A 20621-nucleotide genomic window follows, 5' to 3' on the forward strand; every position below is an offset into this window, starting at 1 on the left:
ACCTGCTTTTGTGCCACACTTTTTCTGCTCCCTTCCACTATAGAGAAAAGCATTGGAATTTGTCTGGTGCCTTCAGCATCATTGAATTCAGAGTTTGTCATGAGAACAGACTACAAAATCAGAGTCTTCATAGGGAAGCTTCTCAATGAACACAGGCATAATTGCTGGCTTTCAAACTGGAAGGAAATACCTAAAATCTTTTAGGTAATGTACTGGTGATGATGCAAGACTTTGTGGTTTAACCAAAACTTCCAGTTATGTCTTGAAAGAGACTTAAATCTGATGCAGTCTCTGGAGTGTTTCCTACTGTCACACAGCTAAGAAAAGCTCTAGTAGCTCATTGGGGATTTCCAAATATTAAGAGGATAGCAGCAACACCAGATGTTCAGTCATGAGGGTCAGCTGCCCGACAGCGCTCAGATGTATTTTGTAGCTGACTTTTGCTAGACAGGTTTCTAAGACCAGCCAGAAAGAAAGGCAGGTGCTGAGATTCTCAGTAGCAGAATCTTTTTGCCTAAATGATTAAATAAGAAAGTATCGTCACATGTCATCGTCACATAGCGTGTAAGTTCTCTTTCCTGTCCTATTTCTCTTGGACATAGATTCCTGAATAGATTGCTGAAACTCATTCAAAGTGCTTAAGATCTGCAGCCGTCTTATTATAGTTACCCAAATTAATTTAATGTATTTGGCTGGCTGGCAGTGCTGATCATGCTTGACAAAATCTATAAACACGTCTGTCTATTTTTCATCTCTAGAAAGTAGGTTTTGTGGCGGGAGTGGGGGGAGGCAGCCACAGGAAAGGGGTGTTCCTGACTCTATACACCTTTGTCTAGACATCATAAACGCCTTTCTGTTCCCGAACTGCAGATGGCGTTCCGTGTTCTCAGAATCCAACAGTTGCTATAGAAACCTGGATAAACTTCAACAAGGAGGAGCGAGCAGGCTTTTTGGAGACTCTTCGATCAAGTCTGAAGGTATAAAAGGACCTTATGTTCTGGGGCTGATGTGGCACTTGCTTGGTTTCACACTTCTCAGGGCAGGGTAATCTGCTCACCAGTCTGACTTGAAAGTCACAAAACACAAATGTCATTGAAATTCATGGTGCTTGTGAGAGGATACTTTCAGTGTCATATATAGCAACCCCACGGACAGCTTTTTTTTTCATTTAACCTGAGGCTGCTTTCACTGGTGATTGGAGCAGTGCTACAAATAACTTATTTCACCTCATTTACCAAATAAACTGTTCAGAAATCTGTATTTGGCATTCCCCTTGTAACAACTGTACTCCATCAGTGATGTAACTGGCCCTTACCTACGCCATGAACACTTGAGTTCCAGTGACATCTGTGGCTATTTCACTGTGTCAGATATGAATGGTATCTTGAAAAGGCCTTGAGGCTCTGAATCCTGAATGTTCTAGGGTGGCAGGACTTGGGAAGGAGGGTACACACCTCCGGCCCACAGGTGGGTCCTAAACTGAAAAATTCAATCTTGAGCATCACTGATGTTTGTGTGAACAGATCTAATTCTGCTGGCATACTTCTACTTTCGCTCAGGTGATTGGAGAAAATGTTCACATCTACCTGATTGGAAAGGAGTCATCACGTACCCATTCCCTCGCTGTGTCTCTGCACTGTGCTGACGATGACTCCATCAGTGTGAGTGGCCAGAACAGCCTCTGTCACCAGATCACCGCGGCCTGCAAGCACGGCAGCGACCTGTACGTCGTCGGTGGCTCCATTCCACGGCGCATGTGGAAATGCAACAATGCGACTATAGATTGGGAATGGTGTGCTCCTCTGCCCCGTGACCGGCTCCAGCACACCCTCGTCTCTGTGCCAAGCAAGGATGCAATATATTCACTGGGGGGGAAAACTCTACAGGACACTCTCTCTAATGCTGTCATATATTACAGAGTACGAGACAACGTCTGGACAGAGACCAGCCAGTTGGAAGTGGCAGTCTCTGGAGCTGCAGGGGTGAACCTAAATGGTGTCATTTACCTGCTGGGTGGGGAGGAAAATGACTTAGACTTCTTCACCAAGCCCTCTCGGCTCATCCAGTGCTATGATACTAACACAGAGAAATGCCACGTGAAGCCATACGTACTGCCTTTCGCAGGGTGCATGCACGCTGCTGTGCACAAGGATGTGGTGTTCATTGTGGCCGAGGGGGATTCGCTGCTCTGCTACAATCCCCTGTTGGATAGCTTCACCCGCCTGTGCCTCCCAGATGCCTGGAGCTCAGTACCATCCCTCTGGAAAATCGCCAGCTGCAATGGCAGCATCTATGTCTTTCGCGACCGCTATAAAAAGGGCGATGCAAATACTTTTAAACTTAACCCAGCCACCTCTGTTGTAACAGTCACAAGTGGCATCAAAGTGCTGCTCACTAACCTGCAGTTTGTCCTGGCCTAAACAGGCCCAGTGATAGAAAGACAGCAACAATGTCTTGCTATGCTACACCTACAACCCTCAGCACCAGTCCCAATTACTACAAGCTCACAACATCCAGTAAAGACCCCATCCTCTGTACCTGTGCAGGGGAAGTACAGGCTTTCTGACTGTGGGCCTATTCTTTTACATAGCACTATTGAAACCGTATTGAACTGTTGTATCCTAGATTTCAGATGGACTAAGTATTATTACTTTGATTCCTTGATGATAAGCTACTTGCATTTGAGGCCCAAACAACAGCAAATGGCTATTTTAGCCACCACTAAAAAATCCTGTGGCATATGGAGAACATTTTACCTTGGCCCAGACTGCTAGTTTTAACTGCTTAGGAGACTGTGTGTTGCTGCTCTGTCAGTCACAGAGTTAGATGTGCACTCTGTCCCCCAGGGATGCTCCCATTTAAACATTCCTGTGTCCTATTGCAGAAGGAGGGCCTGGCAGACAGGTTCCAGAACTGACCCCAGGACCTTTAGGTTACATTCAGCACTTCTAGAGGAGTGGTAACCAACTGAGTACTTGCTTACTGCTCTGTCATCACCTAGTATAAAGAGAAGAGGGAGATCGTTTTTAGAGCACTGGCTTCCTTTACTGTACAGGAAATCCCCACTTGTAATTATAACATAGTGTTGGTGAAAAGACAGAAATAAGACCACTTCCTCCTACCCCTCTCTGTTGGCACTGTAACCCTTTGGGTAAGAATCTGAATAAAGTCTCTACTGAGACAAAGTATTTTGGTTTTTTCTCTTTGCTTCAAATACAAATATTTTGAACTTCTTGTGAATTGCAGTTCTGCTCAGCACTGATGTGTGGAAAAGAAATATGGGACTCCAGGAGATCTAGGATATTAGCCATAAGGAAAGAAACAGCCCTATTTCACCTTTACTGTAAAACGTTCTTTATTGATTGTCAAGAATGAAAACCCTTAAGCTTTTATTAGATCATAAAAACTTTTTTTATAGCAGCTGAAATGAGGATTTTGATTCTGATTTTGATTAGTTTTTACTAAGCTATGCAGTTGTCCCACTGATCATATTCCTGTGAAATTTCTCCAGGACCTGGACTTGCTTGTGTCGAATGAGGATGTGGGGACGAATCTTGGCAATGGCCTCTATTGCTTCCTGAGGGCTCCAGTGATGCAGCTGAAAAGGCAGAAACCCAGCAAGTGAAAATCCATTCCATCCTTGCACCAGTAAATGGAACCCTCCTGGAGGCCACAGGCAATATTAGAGGTGTTAGAAAGCTTGCTGCTGCTTTGCCCCTTTGGTTTACTTGATGTTCTTCTCAGAGAGACCTGCAAGTCACACATTCATGAAATGTGTCCCTCAGTTATAGAGGAATCATTGCTGCCTGGGCCCTCCATGTTCCATCTTGCTCATCTTGCTCACTCTTCCTTCATGTTGTGAACAGTTTCCTGTCCTAGCCCCACCAGACCAGAGCAAAAATGCAGCTTGCTTTCTAATTTTTTTTTTTAATTTTACCAGTACTCCCATCGCATTTCAGCACTTAGTGAGAAAGTTTTCTTTTCAACAGTAAGGGCAAATTTTCCAGGGAGCGCTTAGTAACAGCAAGGGAAGAATCCACAGGTGGGATTTTGTTCTTAGTGCTGGCTTCCCCCGTTGGGTTGGTAGAAGAATTCAGAAGTCAGTTCTCTTGATCCTGAATTGTATTTATGGAAAAGTGTAGGAAGGCTCACCACTACTCCAGTGAACCAAGAAGAAAATACAAACAACAGAACATATGTTTATCTGCTAAGTGAACCTGTGCTCATGAGTGACTTGTTATTCCCACCTCAATCTGTTCCTCCACAGAAAGAATTAAGAAAAGCAGAATAATTCATTATTTGCATTTGTATTCGAAACAAGGTAAGTTTGAGGCCTCTCTTAAAATGGGTGACCAAGCTCTGTAAAATCATGGAATATTAACCTGTACATGCTCAGGTATCCTGAGCAAGAGTAAACTATAAAGGTTGTCTGCATTTTATTTCTATTTTTTAATGAAAATTCACCCATTTAGCAGAGACTCCTGACCTGAATTAAGTATGCTGCCACCATGGTGGCACTGCGGGAGCGTCCTGCCTTGCAGTGCACATAGACACTGTTACCACAGGCCCGGTGTCTCAGGATGAACTCCACGCCCTTGTGCAGGTTTTCCAAGGTGGGGACTCCAGTTAGATCCACAGTGCTAAGACGCAGTTGCTCCACTCCCATTGCCTCCCATTCCTGTAACAGACATAGCAGATTCGGTCAGTGAACTTTTGGGTGATTTTTTTTACTGAAAGAAATTAAGAACCTGTTGAGACAGTTGGGAAATTCAGAGAAGCTGTAAAGAGACTTTGAACATCAATCCATCAAATCAGATGTATGAAAACTTCAGTCCTGGTCATCAAAGGTAGTAGTTAAAAGGGACTGAAATGTGTTTCAGCTAAAGGAAAAGAGGGAGGTTGGGATCTCTTCCCAACCCAAAGGCATTCCTGTATAGTGATGTACGTGGCTTCCATGCTCCCTGTCTTTCCCTGCGACTGCAGCTACAGTTCACTCGCATGCTCACGTTTTACTGGTTTGTCGCATCGTTTTTACAGTCGGCTTAGGTACGAGTAGTCCCGGTTTTGCTGCCACAGGACTTGGCGGTGGCTGCCGGGATGACAGGAGGCGGCTAAAGCCTCACCTGTGCCGGGACAGACGGTGACGAGAGACCTGGGCGGGGGGATACACCAGAAATCCCGGGGCTCACCTGGGGAGAAAAACAGAGGAACCGGGTCTCGTAGTCCTCGGTGAGGGTGACCACGCCGCGCACGTTCTCCTCCGCCACCAGCTGCGGGCACAGGCACCATAAGGGACCTCGGTTCCTCCTGGCCCGGCCCGCCCCGCTGCTCCCGCCTTACCCCGCGGATGCGCCCCCGCAGCGGCAGCGCCCCGAGCAGCACGACCTCGTCGATGCGGTGGAACCAGGGCCGGCGGGACCCGGGCAGCCGCGCCCGCGCCACCGTGTACAGCAGCGACGGGTAGAAGAGAAGCCGCGCCGCGCCGGCGCCCAGCGCCTCCACCAGCCCCATGCGCGCTGGGGCCGCGCAGCGCCGGGCTGGGCCGGGCCGACGGGCGGGGGGGCGCCGCGGACGCGCGCACCGAGCGTCACCAGAGCGGTCACCCGCGGCGGGGTCGGGCCGCGGGCGGGAGGCGCCCGGCGGGGCCGGAGCGGGGCGGGGCTGGGCGGGGCGCGGCGGGGCCGGCGGCGCGGGGAGGGCGGGGAGGGCGAGCGCACCGCCCCGGCCCCCCCCCTCCGCGCCTGCCGTGGTCTCTCCCGGAAGCGCCGCCATCTTGCAGAGCCGGCCCGAGGCGGCGCAGGGAGCGGAGCGGGGCGCGGGCGGATCTCGGGGCAGGTGAGGGCGGTGTCGCCGCCGGGAGGAGTTCGGGCCGCGCACGGCACGGCAGGGACGGCACGGCAGGAACGGCGCGGGGCCGAGCCGGGCCGGGCCGAGCCGGCGGGAAGCGCGGTCCGTCTCGCGCAGGTAACGGCTCCTTGCCCCTTCTCCCCCGTTCCCCGGCGCTCCCGCCGCGAGGCCGCTCCTGCCGGGCCCAGGCGGCCGCCCCGCTCCCGCCCGCGGAGGAGCCGCCGCCGCCCCGTGCGCGCCATCCCGGGGCGGTGCCGCCCCGCCGGGAGCCCCTCCGGGACCGGAGGCTGCCGGGTGTCGTATCTGATCCGAGCGCTGACAGCGCCGCGGGCGGTGGCGCTGCGGGTGCGAGCTCGGCCCGCGGCGGCGGCGCCGTTGGGGGCGGGGGGGCTGCGGCGAGGCCGGGCGGACCCTGGGGCGGGGGAGCGGCTGCCCCGGGCTCGGCTGCCGTCAGCCTGCCGGGCTGGGCGCCCCGGGCACCTAGAGGAACCTGGGGTGCGGTTGCTGTTGTCGGTGCGGTGCGGGGCTGGCCGCTGGAGCGGTGAAATGTGTGCTGGTGCACCAGGGGTGGAGGCGAGTCAGGCATACGAGAAGCACGATCAGGGAAATTGCAGTTCAGCACAGTGTGAGGATTTGCAGTCCTCAAGTATGAAAAGGCGTGACAGACACTGCTGGAATGAAGCAGGAAGAGGAGTATAAAAACCAGGAGAGACAGAGTGTAAAATGGGTGATAAATACGTGAAGAAGCAGTAAAGGTTGATAACAGCGTGTTTTTTTAATAGGACTGTTACGAGAAGGAAGTTGAGAGGCAACTTTAGAATACACTTCTTTAAATTCCTGAGGAACTGTGGCCCAGACATTTTCACCTTTAAGGCGCAGGCATTCTCTTCTGCCAGAAGTTGTCGGGGAACATTTTTCAAGCATTGCAGCTTTCTTGTATGTCCTGCTTGAGTGTGGTCGTTGGGTGTGTTTCACCACTTCGCTGTATTTAGAAAAGTATTTGGTGGGGATTTAGATCATGAAGCACCCTAGACTTCTGGCTTACAAGAGCTTGTGTTTTCTGACTATCTTGAATTTGTGTTTTTATCTTTTGTGTATGTCTGTCCTTTTAGTCTTACTCTTTGTACCAGTGATCACAAAAAATACTGAACTGTTTCCTAGTGTCTTTCGTGGTCTCCTCTATTGTTTTTCTCTAGGTTAGTTCATCAAATAGGTTTTACTGCACTGACTTGGCATTGCACAGCCATAATAAACCCATCACATTTTTATTCTTTTTTCCATTCCCCTCGGCTACGTTGCTGTGTTCTTGGGATCTCTGCATAATATGAGATACTGTATCTTCCTAGAATTGTGTCTGGACCTAAGCCTTGGAGAAGCAGCATTGTTGGAAATACTGCTGCTGTGGTAGATGTTTAAAATAATTCTGTATGTCTTTAGATTGAGCCAAGAAATGTTAGGGTAGGTACAGCTTGTATCTAGCAGCTTAATATGTTCACTTGCATTCCTGCTGTTGGAGGGCCCCCAGGACAGGAGCACAGATCTTATTCCTGCTCAGAGACATGGGTGCAAATGTGCATACTACTAAAATTCTTAAATGGGAATTTTTAAGTAGGGTGATGTGAATAATTATTTTTTCTTTAGGTGGTTACTGTTCTCTTTCAGCCTCTGCTCACATTCAAAATTATTGCTGATACTTATTTTGGGAAGGTTTATGCTGTTCTGAAGAGTGCATTCACCATTTCTCAATGTTCATTCTTGCATGGCTGTCTTTATTCTGGTTTTCCTTTCCCTAAGTTTCTAATGTTACACTGGGGAAAATCAATGTGTGATCCTAACTGCTCTGTTACATGTTTCCCCTTTTTGTATCTGTTTTGTTTTGTTTTTTTTATAGGTAGCAAAATAATTCATGCAAGCCTAGGACATTCTGTTTAAATGCAAAAGAAAGCAGGAACACAACATCTGTAGAAAAGCAGACGATTGAAAAGTGACTGTTCTGAAGTCATGAACACTAAAACATGAAGATTTTTGTGTTAGGTAGTTTTGTTTTGAAAGTGTATTGCCTACAAAGTGAGAAGAATGTACCAATCTTTCACTATGAGAAACAGGGTAAAGAAATCCATTTGTAGTACTATTGTGTACTTCTTACTGTATCCATGTTTCTGCTAGGCCTCCAAAACTTGATGCACTGGTAGGATTATCTTTGCACGGCAGGGAGAAGGTTCTTTTAGTTCTTCTGCTATGAGTAGGGGTTCTGAAAACGTGCTCCCTGGCACCACTTCTCTAAAGGGGAAAGCAGGAAATGTGGCAGGACCATCAATAGACAATAGTTGTCTGTCTCACTAATAATAATTCCATGCCTTGCCAAGTAACCTGTGCATCAATTGGAGAATCATTGGTTGAAATAAAATATGATGCTTTGAAATAAGGGAAATATTTATAATGTTGTGTAAATTTTCTTCTAAAGTCACAGTATCCTGTATTGGTTGAATTTCATAAAAGGTAGAACCTTATGTGATTCTTAAATATTTCGATTCACTTTGATTTGTGAGATTCTACCTGAAATCCAGTATCTAATTGAACTTACTGGGGAACTTTGTTGTGAGCAAGTTGCTCCTTAACTATTTCTTGCATATTTTTCTGGAATGTGGCTATTGATTATCAGTTACTGAGTCATCTGCCACAAATCTCTTCAGAGTGCCCACTCTGATTTTTCCTTTAGTGCTAAAACAGTGCCTGTTTTAGAACAGGTGGGAAGTGTGACAAATTGTCATAGTTTTTGAGATTTCCTGGTTATTAGTCTTAAGCTCTGAGATCCAAGAACCCACTGTTCTGGCTGCTGAACTGGAGCCTGTTCTTAAGTTAACATGTCCAGTTTTCCAAGGCATAATGTGAGTTGGTTACTGTGACAGCTGCAATAGTCAAATGCACTCAGATCTATATTTCTGCTTTCTTATTTTTCAGTCTTGCCATGAATGTCTGAAATGTATTACTTCAATCTGGACATGTTTAGTATTGCTCGTCCTTCAAGACTATGTGCAGAGTTATTCAATGCCTTCAGGCAAGAAGTTATGATTTTTATCCATTGATCAGGTATTTGGCAGGAGGAAAAAATAGTATAGAAGGAAGGAAGACTAATATATTTCAGTATTTATTAGAATGGGGATTGTAAGTTGAGGAAAGTTCCTTAGGGCTTCTAATGGGTATTTCCCAAAGTATCACAGAGCAGGATCTTGAGTGATGATCCTGTTACAAGATTTCTTGAGGCAAGAGAGATTATTTTGATTGGAAAAAGTAACTAGTAGTTTTACTGCCCTTCTTCCAGTCATCAGAGATACTTGTTATATGTATAAATGCAAGATACCACATTTCTGCTACTGTTCTCTACAACCTGTTTTATAAAGATGCCAAGACACTTTGTGTTTGGGAAATAAGAATGAAAGGAGAGCACTCCCATTTCAAGAAGAGATTTCCCAAACATCACCTGATGTGGGACTCAGGCAGGTAGAACTAACATGCACATTGGGTCAAAGCTGCAGAGCCACTTAGTCTGCAGGTGCTTTGCTGTAGGGAGGAATAGCTCACGAGTCTGAACAGTGATGGACAGAGCAGGCTTCTTTGTGTGACAGCAATAGAGTGCAGCACAGTCATCATCCCAAGGAAAGGAAGTCATCTTTGACATCTTGAGTAGTTTCAAACTTCCAGCTGTCTTAGCTCTATGCTAAAGAAAATGCATCATTGCTAGCTGAGTTCAGGATGAACAATGAGCAGCTAGATGGCTGAACAGAAATCTTCAGTAGTTTCCAACTCTTAGTGAAGAATTTCAGTTTAGATGATGCAGTTTGTGTCACAGGCATATGTAAGTGAAAGCCTTATGCCAGAAAAGGAATCCTTGTCCACAAGCTGTCTGGTCTGTCCCATGTATGCATGTTACCCTTGTATCTTCAGTATACTTAGTATAGCATGGGCTGTCTTTTTGTTTTTAGAAAAGGTGTGCTGGCTTTCTGGCTGCTCTGTTAGAGGCAGAGTATTAGTGGCAAGCTGACAAAGTGCAGGTTTTGGTAAGTCTTTACCAGTTTTGAGTCTTTACCAATTTAGAGTAGATTTATAACTGGTTTAATGGCTTGGGTTGCAGTGGTAAAGTCCCAGGTAGAATAAAGATTATGTAAACTGGGCTTAAAACCATATCGCTCTGGGATTTTTACATTGGTTTGACTAAATTGCTTGTAATACAGCATGGAATAATTATCTTGAGTATTGATGAAATCCATGCAAATGAGCAGGCAGTTTGGGTTCTTTGTTGTTTTCAGCAGCACACCTCAAGTAGATCTTGAATGAGCATGTGGATGAGAGGACGGGTGTTTGTTGAATATCTGGTGTCATGCTGCTGTGGTATCTGGCAGGCTTTCCTTTGCAGAGCATTTTTTTTAATGCTTACATGCTCTGTGTTCTCTCAGAACTGGATGCTCTCCCAATTCATACAAGAACCCAGGTGAGTGTCTTACATTGTTTTTACTTTAAAATAATAGGAGTTTTTCAGGACCGTGGCTTCTTTTTTTCACCACTATCAAAAGTGTTCTTTCAGGTATCTTTCACTTCTGTCTGCTGGTTGTTTTGTACTGCACCTTTCATGAAAATAATGTAGTTGTTATCCACTAGATTTCAGTATTTCACATGTCAAAGTAAAACTGTTTTCCTTCAAACATCACTTAAAATTCAGGCTTTCACTGAACCCATGCATATTCTCTGCTATTTTTGTCCCAAACTATGCAGTTCAAAAGATATTCCAATGTAGGCATGCAATCCACAAATTTTTTAGATTCTGTTGGAAAGGGAATATTCATGTCTGCTTTTTCCAAAGCAGAGGAGTTTGTAATTCAAATCAAGCACTTAGCAGACAATGTCCAAGTCTACATACAAAAACGGTAGCATCTTTCTTAATATATGTAGGGATTTGCGGGATGGACACCAGGCATCTTATTATCTCTGCAAAATCTTACAAGATAGAATTTTGATAAATGTTTCTTTAGAAGGCAATGAAATACTGATCTTTCAGGAAGAGAGAATGTATTTTGAACATCACATCTAGCTTTTGCATTTTGTGTAGGCACAATACACTGTAAAAGTAATTCTCCAATTTATAGGTTTGTATTCCAAAGCAGAGCACCATCTGAAAACATTTTTTGCCTACTTACCTGTATTGCCTTGTTATTTGTCTTCAAAAATTTTCTGGCCTCCATTTAAAATTCTGAATTAAAAAATACTTGGATTACAGGTCAACTTAGTGATGAGTTGTATTTCTTCTTGGGTTTCTGTTGGTTGTTTTTTCTTGCATGTGATTGTTTGGTGAATGTGGAGAACAATTGAGGACAAGTTGAAACAGTAAAAATTACTTGCACAATCCCAAGTGACATTAGAAGTGATACCCTTGAAAATATCAAAATCTTTTTGGGGAAGAAAAAGGATTATATATTTACTTCTCTAAAGCAGTTTTGATTGCTCAGAAATCCATGATTATATGCTTTGGAGACTTAGGAGAAGTTAAGTGAGTATTTTGTGATCCTTATGGACTAAAGCCACCATGTTACATTCTGGATTGTGCATTCAGTGCCAGAATTTGATCACTATCGGAGACTGGCTGTAGGTGGTACTGTCTATATTTCACAGTGTGGAAGCTGCTATGACACTAATTGTCTGATGCAGAATTTGCTTTGTAATTCCTTTGGGTTTAAAATTATTTTGTCATTTAATTCAAGACTAAGTTTAACAGGCATTTCTTGGGGAGCGAGACTAGGACACATAGTCTTGATCCTTATCTGTAAGGAAAATTATTTAGGCTGTGCTTAGGTGTAGAGCTAATTCTGCATATTCTGTTATCTTCCTGAATTTTCAGGGAGCCTAAACCATTATCTCAGTAATGAGAAATTTGAAAAAAAATCAGGATTTTTGGTTTTAATGCCAGCACTTTTGAGTCTACTAGCACATGACATTAACAAAACTCCCTGACTAGTGTGCTTCTCTGAGTTCTGAATTGGCTGCTGCATTCCTGATATAGCTGGAAGTTGCAGCTTCCACTTATTTGTATGACAGAACTTTTCTGGTAGCTCCTGTAAGGTAGTTTGGTATCACCACATAAATGTGGGATACACCAAGGAGAAGCAATAGGCAGCACCATGTGGTAATAAATTGCTTATGAATAATGATGCTTTTTTATATAAATGAAGCTGCTTTTGAATAAATGAAACTATCTTACTTGTGCAGTAAAAATAAAAATAGACTGTGCTACTTGTGTAGTTTTCATAGTTTTTTTTCTGTGAAGACCTGTGGATTTGAGTCTTCAATTACACTTACTCTGCTCTTTCTGTGCCAGAATGTGAAAGGGGTGGGGTGGGTGGAGAAAGAAGAGGATGCTGCACAGAAGTGCATTTCTTCTGTTTTTAAGAAGAGTGCATAGGAAAAGGTTTAGTTAGTGTTTAAACACTGGCAAAAAGGACTACAGGGATAGCAGACAAGATGTGGTAGGTCACCATAGTACTTAGTATCAACCAATGAGAAAGGTCATGCTTCCTGGTTTAGGACAATACTTGAAAAGGGAGAAGGGTTTAAAAAGATTTCTGTAATTCAATTTGGGCTGGAGGGGGGAGAAGGTCAAACCAAGAACTTAATATGTGGTTGTGTGTGTCCAAAAGCAACAAGGAAGGCTTCACTAGTTCAGTAGTTACTGAAATGTGGGGATGTGGGGATTCCCTGGGAGGAAGATTTTTGTCTTTTTCTGAGTTGCTGCCCAGATTTTGTTGGTGAATATTGTTAGATATTTGTGCATTATTAAGGTGGGCACAAGAAAAGTGGAGTTGGAACTCATTTCAAAACAGGAACTCTCAGGTTCGTATGCTTTAATTCTTTTCTCTCCTTGCACTGTGTGACAGGGAGTGAGGGTGTGTGTGTGTAAAGGAACTTGTCTTAGCAATGGTCTCTTTCAGAGACCATGTATGGGTAAAGCAGTTCGGCTGGTTCAGCTCCTGCTCCTCCCTCTCGGGGAGCTGAGCAGAATCTCTTCTGCTGAAAGGCTTGTTCCACTTTCTGCTTTCTATATTTGTCCAGCAGAGCACACTGGCTCACCAGGCAGTGGCTGGCCTGGTGGGCATTTGCTGAGCAGAATTGAGAGCCAGGGCTTACAGTCTCTGTTATGTCCATCTCTCTGTCTGTCTCTGCGTCTCTGGATGGCTGGTGTTCCAAGTGAAAGGCGATCTGTTTGTGGTTGTTGTCTTTTTTTATAAACTGCAGTTCATCCCAGTTTGGGAATCTAGGGACTGGAAATGGAGGAGCTGTCTTGCAGGGGCAATTTGTAGTGGGTGCCAGTGGTATCAGAAAGACCCAGACTTAACCTCCAAAGGAGCTGCTGTCTTCTGGGATGAGGATTTTAATCTCCCTTCCTGCTTTGGGGGGTGATTAGCCAAGGCCTGTATCCTTCCATAAAAGGTCTGTTGTCACTGTCTGCCTTGAAGATTAATGAAAGCTAGATCCTGTCCTGGAAGATCTGAGTGCTGTGTTTGCTTGTTATGGGCAATGGGGATTAATGAGGAGCTAGACCCTGGCCTGCCTAGTTTGGAATCAGGAGTTGGTGTTCAAGGATGGGGCCTCTAGGAAATACCTTGTTAGGATGGGCTGGAAACTTGCAGCTAAGACTTCCCTGACTGTGTGCTTGCATAAACTTTGTATTAAGGCTCTGCACACATTTGGATTACTATCACAATTGCTTTTTTAAATAGTAAATCAGGTGAACAAATAGTGCAGTATGTCTGTTAGCTGCTACACTGTAGTAAACTGTTGATACAATCTTCGAGTAGCAGAAAGGTGCTCAAAATAGTGGCAGCAATTGAATGCACCATTAACTGTGGCAATGATTTTTTGGGAGGGAGAAAGAGGACAATTGTTCATGGGACACTTTTTCTAAATTTTAAGAAATACTGTCCCCTTAAAAATTATGGTCTTTTGAATATCTTTGCAAATAGGCATCACTCTTTTGTTTCTTGAATTTGAGAGAGGAAAACATTGTTTCAGTTGTGAAATTGATTTTAGCAAGAGTCTGCCTTTTTTGTTGAGGACCATGTTCCATAAAGTCAGTTTGAATTGTCTTTCTTGCTACTGCAGTGTCTTCAGTGTATTTCCTCCTGAAAGAGCTGTGTGTCTCTTGGATTTGGAAGAAGAATGTTTTGGAGGCAAATTGGTGGATCTCAACTGCCTGGCAGTGTCAGGATTGTACTGATGTCTGCAGGCAGGGACTGCCATTGATGTGTGACAGAGGGTCATCTTCTTGAACTGATTGAACTCAAGCAACTTTGTTGTGTGGCTGTTGTTTGATGGAGACACACTGCAGTAGTTTTTTCCCTCTTCATGTGGAAATCCTGCAGAATTTGTTGTAAATATGCAGCCTGTGGGATGTTAAGCTTGTGACCTGAAGTATCTTGGTATTTTGCCTAATTCTGGCATCCTCTGCTAGAATTAGGTCTTCTGCCCACCTGTCTTCCCACTTTGCTGCTTGCTGACTCCCTAGCTGACAACCTTTCATTTATATGAGTTACCAGTTAAAATAAATTCTTGGTACTGTTAGAGGTCAGTGACTGGAGTTTTATGATTCCTCACCTTTCAAGTGTTTTCTTATAGCATACTCACCATTTCCTCCAAGTAGTCTTGGAGCAGGAATATCATTAGGCAGTTTTAAAGGCCTCTTGGAATTACACTATTGCATGTTTAAAACTACTGTGTGTCTGTTCTGTGAAAGATGCCATGATAAATGGATAGAACTCTGAATAAATAATAAATATATGTGCACCAAAGGCATTTGAGTAGTATAATGGCACTGGGGAATTTCAATCATGCCATTTTGTTGTAATCTTCCTAAAGGCAATATGTGAGAAAGTGGCATTGTTCAGAGCTAAGCCAAGCTGTCAAGACAGGAAATCTTGTGTGCTGTTTATACTTTTGTTTTTAAGGGAGAATACCCAATAATCTGTTGTATCTTGACTGTTACCCTGTCTGCAGAAAAGGTTTAATCAGGGTATGAGACAAATGAAAAATTAACTTTTGTCTGATGTCCTTTGAAGATACTGAAATTCCACAGGAAAGCATAATTTTTAATTTTCTTCTTGCCCTACTGCCTTTTTTTTTACAAAAATAAACCCTTTTTAAAAAAATACTATAATTATGCAGTTGAGTAATAAAGTTTGGTTAAGGGTGGACATATGGAAAGATTACAGGAATTGTAAATTAAGCCCCGTGTGCATTTCAGATTGATGAAACTTAAAACTGCTATTGTGAAGTATTTACAACTCCAGGAAGAGTGAATGAAAGTTGGAAAACATTTACTCGTGATTTCAAGAAGTTAAATCACATTGTTTAATCAAGAATATGAAGTGACATGTCTCTAATATCTGAGGCAGTCCACTGACAAACAATTGGAACAATGAAGATGATTATATGGAAGGACATGTATGTAGTTCTTACAAATGGTGTTTTCTTAACAGAAGCAGTGGAAGCCTTGTTTATCACTTGAGGCCTTTAGAAAGGATCAATCAATAGAGATTTAATTGTGTGAAATTCAGTACCTAAATCTGATGATCTAGTTCCATGAGTAATTTAAATGAGCATGTGCCAGTATTGCTCTGAAAGAGGCTTGTGCCATTTTTCATGTGTTTTTCCTTTCCTTTGTGCTACCAAGAACATCTGTGTGGTTGTGAGGTGAATTGAATCTAGGAGCACATCTGGGTTAAAACTATTATTTTCCTGTTATTGGTAGTGGACAAGATCACACCCTGACCATTTCCTCTCTCAGGCTTCTTACACAGAGGTAGGCATGGACAGCTGGTGAGGAAAGAGTTGTGCACTATTCTTTTGGCAATGGCAGCAGCTTAAACTGGATCTATGGCAGGAGTATCTCAACCTATTCCTTTGTATTTCTTCCCCATTTCTGTTGAATGTTAATGGAGAGCTCTTATCTAGTTTTCTCAATTGTACAACCTGAAAATATTAAGTGAGAATTGTTTGCCTGTGTTGCCTGCTCGGTACATCTAATTTGGTTCTAGACAGGGAAGTCTTGAATGTTGTCTTAACATACTTCTTAATGAATGCTATATTTGGTACACACCGATGCTGCTCTACAGAAAGCCTGCTATTCATTTGGGAAAAAAGTGGTGAGCTTTTCTTATGTGAGGACAGAGAGAAAATTATGTGCCACATATACTTCCAAAACCTTACATGTGACAGTCTACAATGCCTCCCAAATCTAGGGACAAGGTATAGAGAATTCAGAAAGATATTTATTTTATGTCCATTCTGCATGCTTATGCAGCCAGAGCTGTATTATAGCTCTTGTTTTTGCCATAAAGTTTATGGAGTCTCTTCCTGCTAGCACTGGAAAACTGCTAGCAGGTGTCATACTGTGCCTTTCAGTAATAGTGATGGAAATGAATTGATGGATGAGTAAGTGAAGAACATCTGAAAATACATGAATAAGACTTCAAGCAAGGACTGAACCTCTAGCTCTTGGCAAAGTACATTGACACTCTTGATCCTTCTCCACCCATCCAACTAAAATCTAAGATCAGGTTATGGATCCGGCCTTGTACAGCAGGGAGGATTTCTGAGGCCTTGGGAAGAGAGAGGAGCAAGCAGAGTTTGCTGTGCTGGTACAAGAATCAGTGAGCATCTACCACCAGAGATGAGCAGTCTGGAGAGGGTGTGTCAGGGTCCCAAGTGGACCAGGAAGGTAGTTTGTGGAGTAAAAAGCTGCTGATACCAGCAGGAAAGGCATTCTATTAGTTGTATTCACATGTTTGTAGCGAGGAATGAAAACTTCTCCAAACAGAGGAAAGTTCATGTGAGGTGTGGCATTACATTTGTGATTGATAGACACACAGAACTGGTGCTTCATGGCACGTGTTCATGTATTCATGTGTATTCAGCAGATTGTAAATGAATGCACTTTTTTTTAACAAGTTTTTCTGTATTATTTACAGTTGTATGTTTCAGATACTATATAAAGCTATTGAAGAGAGGAGTAAATGTTGCAAAAAAGAAATCAAAGTATATACAAATGATGTTACAAATGATGACAAATGAGAAACCTTCAGAGATCTGAACTGGAAGCTTAGTAAGAACTGCTTTGCAGTGAAATGGTTACATTTTATTAAATTTGTGTTTTAGAGCAAAAGTGGAACATTCCTAAGTTGATGTTCCCACAGCAGTGCCAGCATTTGCCTCTGATGGAGAAAAAGAAGTAGTATGAAATATTTTTTAAAGCTTCAGCTCTATACACCCAATATTAAATCTCTTCAAGTGTTAACAAAAATTATTTGCTGTTAAAAGTGATTTGAATCAATATATATTGGTTATAATAGAGCAGTAGCTCCAATTCTTTGCAGATGTAAATGAGTGTAATTTGTATCCATTTACTTCTGCAAAAGATTTACCGTGTGCCTGTTACAAAATAAAGATAAAAATAATTGAGCATATTTTTACTCTTTGGTTTGCAGGCGTGGCAATGGCAGATTCTGCACGGTAGAGTTCATGACAAGTATTTGTCTAATATAAGCCAAGCAAGAATCATACAAGCTTCAGGTAAATCAGTCTTTCTTAGTTGTGCTTCTTTGAAATAAGATATAAATGTTTATTCTTCAACATTTTTCAAATACAGAATTTCAGACCTACTCAGAATTTTGTATACAGTTCAATTCTGATCTTTCAAAATTGAGACACCTCAAAATTATTTTCTCCTAAAGCAAGCAGTAGGTGCTGGAAACAGCCATGTACACTGTGTCCTCCTTTGGCATTTTAGGTTGGCACTACAGAATAGTGATTGCATTTGGGGATCTTTGTGGGAGACCTGTAATACATCTTTATTCTCTGTTTGCTTTTGAATCTATTCTCTTTTGTACAATCAGAAAAAAAGGTGTGTTAGTATCTTGAATTTTTAACAGAGAGCTATGCTAGCTGTGTCTCTGTAAGCATTGCACAGGGGTGGTTTCCCTATTGAGATTTTTTTATCTTGCCTTTAAAGATAGGTAAGTTGAAAGTGTTACTGTTTGAATCTTGTGGCTGAGATGGATGAGGTTGTTAAAGTTCAGCTAAAGTTCAGTTGCTTCTAGGAGTAGGCTTAGTGGTTAAGCTGAGAATATTGTTTGTGTTCACTAAAACTCAATCTTATACCCAAAAGAAGGCCAAACTCTGCTGTATGTGTTAGGTCTTCCTGTGGCATGTAGAGTGTCCATAAAGCAAAACATGAATGCGTGCTTTCTGACCTTCATTCAAATAGTAAATGAAATGTTGCTTTAGTTTGTACCTTCTCTATTTGCAACTCCTGGTATATTTTGAGAGTCCCTTAATACCATAATCTGGAGAGAAACAGCAAACTAAAGTCTTTTGTTGGTGAGATTGTTTTGGATTTTATTAACAGACAGATGTTTTTTGGAATTTTTTTGTGAAGTTGTTTATGAGGTTTTTAGCTGAGATGCAACTGTAACAATGTGATGATACCTCTGACTCTGATTAAATACATTCTGTCACTAGTTTTCAAAATTCCTTTTCACAAAGAAATAAGATGACTATTTCTTTGTACATATTTGTCCATATTGGACAAATAGACCAAAAAGTTGCTATTCAGCCACATAGTTAATAATAAAAGTTTTGTCTTCTAAGCCCCAGTCCCACGTTTTCAGCAGTAGATCGTGGGATAGCTTTGTATTGTTAAAGAGTGTCTTTGAGGCTTTCATTGTGGATTGTAAGACTTAATGATCAATCTTGGTCTGTAATTGCTGACTAGACATGGAACAGACATTGCAGATATGATCAACATCCCAAATCTTAAGTATCTTATGATGTCCTGGTTAGAGTAACTTGAAGCATAATATTTTAAATGTTTTCCTGTCCTTTCATCTTTATCTGCAGTGGTCCCAAAATGTGCACCTCTTCTATTCTTCATTCTGTTCTTTGAGTTACATCTGAAGTTGAAAAAACTTACATTTTTATAGTAGAACATACTATCATGAGTAATTCAACTTGCTAACTGTATAGTTTGTCTGCCACTCTCTATACCCTTTAGTATTTGTGCTGGCAGTGTTGAGAAAAACAGTATTTGACAGCTCTGTCTGCCAAAATAAATTGAGCAGTCACAGTGACTGAGCTGTGGCTCACATTGAACAAGTAGCTTGTGGTGCTGAGAGGTTTGGGTGGTGTAAAGATTGCAGTAGAAGGGCACTTCTCAGATTAAAAGGTTCCTTCGCTGGTAGGGTTTTTATAGGGTAGGAGTTTCCCCTCGCTGTCTCTGTTGTGTGTTGCCTCATTAGTAAGGGTTGCTACAAAGTGAGATTTCTGTGGGTTGTGGCCTGGGCTGTGCGGTGATGGAAACTTCCTCTGGTTTCTGTAGGACTCTGGGTTCATAATCCGTGTAGTGCACTTGCTCCGTCGCTCCTTGATGCATCCTTATCTCCCTCCTGTACTTCTTCCAAAGAAATAGTTCTTTCTGTATTATCAAATTTTCATTATTGGTCACATGGATTCCTAAAAGTATGTAAATCTGCAGTGAGTCCAGACTGAGCCCTGATTTATGGGAGAGACTGTTGACGCCAGGGTGTATCTGAGGCTGACCTATGTGGTCTGTTTGATCTGTTGGCCTCTTTAATTGCCAATGGTAACCTTGACAATCCCATAAACATTAGTTCCTGGAAAGCATAATGAGAAATCAGAACTAACTGGTCTAGACAAAGTGCTGACTATGACAGTAATGTCATTGATCACAATCCATTAAATGATCTGATAGTCTCTTAGATGGTCCCAGGTGCTGGTGAGACAGAAGTTCTACCACTTAGTAGAAAAGCAGTATTACTGGATTTATTGGGCTCATAGCCATTGTCTAGTACTTAGTGGATAGAATACTGCTTGAAAACAAGTACCACTTGTTTTCATTACCATCTGCAGTTCTCTTTCTATTATATTGCGTATCAAAAGTTGCAACTGTTCATCAACCAGAGTATATTTTGTCACCTTTAGATCTGGCAGGGCCATTAAAGTTAAGCGTTAAATCTTTGTTTTTCTACATGGAATACTCAGGTAGTTCCTCCCAGCTTTGTGCAGTAGTTGAAATTGACAACTGTACTCAGCTGCAGCATCTTAGTCAGGGAACAACTTCAGGAAAATTTTTATAAAAGCTGTGGTGAGAGATCTGAATTCACCCCACTATTTGTTTTGCTGACTGCACTAAGCACACTCATGCTATGAAAACACCTGGCTATCAGCATCAAATGCTGGCTGGGGAGAACCTACTTTGCACAAGAGCTTACTGCCCCATCAGTTAATTACAGAAGTGACCATGCTGCACACATGGCTAGCAGCACCCAGCTGTGTGTATGTATATACCTTAGTCTGAGGGATCCAAGACCCAGCATTTCCTGAGAACCAACGCAGTTGTCAGATTCTGTGGCCTTTGGGCCAGGTTTGTCTGATGTATAAACTTGGATAAATTATTCAGTGCATTTATGTTCTGCATGCAATTAAATAAACCATACTAAAACAATTTGTGATTTACTAGCATTCTCCCCGGCTTTCTGCAGGTGGTTACAGATTTGCTGCTTGGTTTTTGAAGTTTTTATTGTCTTGGATTTTGCCTTTGATTCAGTGAAGTGTATTTTTTCCCAAAGGTATCCAAGAGTTATGGGTTCCTCTGGGTATGTTAGTTAGCTGCACTTTTGGTTTCTTTGAAGTTTTTAAATTAATTCACTAGAGTG

At 42.6% G+C, this 20621-nt stretch overlaps 3 protein-coding genes across 12 annotated transcripts in view; 2 read left to right on the plus strand and 1 right to left on the minus strand.

Moving 5' to 3' along the window:
• The window catches only part of KBTBD4 (kelch repeat and BTB domain containing 4), a 7991-nt gene extending 4803 nt beyond the window's left edge, over positions 1–3188 (plus strand). For both annotated transcript variants that reach the window (XM_054275594.1, XM_054275593.1), the window contains exons 3-4: positions 871–977; positions 1560–3188. In XM_054275594.1, coding sequence (XP_054131569.1) covers positions 871–977; positions 1560–2420 — 968 coding nt within the window. In that variant the 3' untranslated portion in view covers positions 2421–3188. The remainder of the gene's footprint in view (positions 1–870; positions 978–1559) is intronic.
• Positions 3189–3283: 95 nt separating this feature from the next.
• Positions 3284–5513, minus strand: PTPMT1 (protein tyrosine phosphatase mitochondrial 1). Its single transcript, XM_054275596.1, has 4 exons — positions 5341–5513; positions 5190–5270; positions 4487–4678; positions 3284–3598 (listed from the first exon to the last, which is right to left on the minus strand). Exons 1-4 carry the CDS (start codon positions 5509–5511, stop codon positions 3467–3469), a joined length of 576 nt encoding a protein of 191 aa, XP_054131571.1. The 5' UTR covers positions 5512–5513; the 3' UTR covers positions 3284–3466.
• Positions 5514–5791: 278 nt separating this feature from the next.
• Positions 5792–20621, plus strand: part of CELF1 (CUGBP Elav-like family member 1) — a 59635-nt gene continuing 44805 nt past the window's right edge. For 5 of the 9 annotated variants that reach the window (XM_054275576.1, XM_054275577.1, XM_054275578.1 and 2 more), the window contains exon 1: positions 5802–5835. The gene's annotated coding sequence lies outside the window, so the exon portion shown is untranslated. Of the gene's footprint in view, positions 5836–17375; positions 17461–20621 lie in introns of all 9 variants that reach the window. The other 4 variants (XM_054275581.1, XM_054275583.1, XM_054275584.1 and 1 more) reach the window with 2 other exon arrangements.

This window comes from Melozone crissalis, unplaced genomic scaffold (assembly GCF_028551555.1).
Source record: "Melozone crissalis strain CALT ecotype California unplaced genomic scaffold, PUWL_Pcris_2 ptg000018l_1, whole genome shotgun sequence".
NCBI lineage: Eukaryota > Metazoa > Chordata > Aves > Passeriformes > Passerellidae > Melozone > Melozone crissalis.

Bases quoted from the DNA above. Each gene is read 5' to 3' on its own strand.
- PTPMT1 (XM_054275596.1), bottom strand. From the start codon at position 5,511: ATGGGGCTGGTGGAGGCGCTGGGCGCCGGCGCGGCGCGGCTTCTCTTC. The intron at 4,679-5,189 runs GTGAGCCCCGGG...TGTCTGTTACAG, and splicing joins TCCTCTGTTTTTCTCCCCAG to GAATGGGAGGCAATGGGAGT. The intron at 3,599-4,486 runs GTCAGGAGTCTC...CTGCCTTTTCAG, and splicing joins TGGCAGCATACTTAATTCAG to CTGCATCACTGGAGCCCTCA.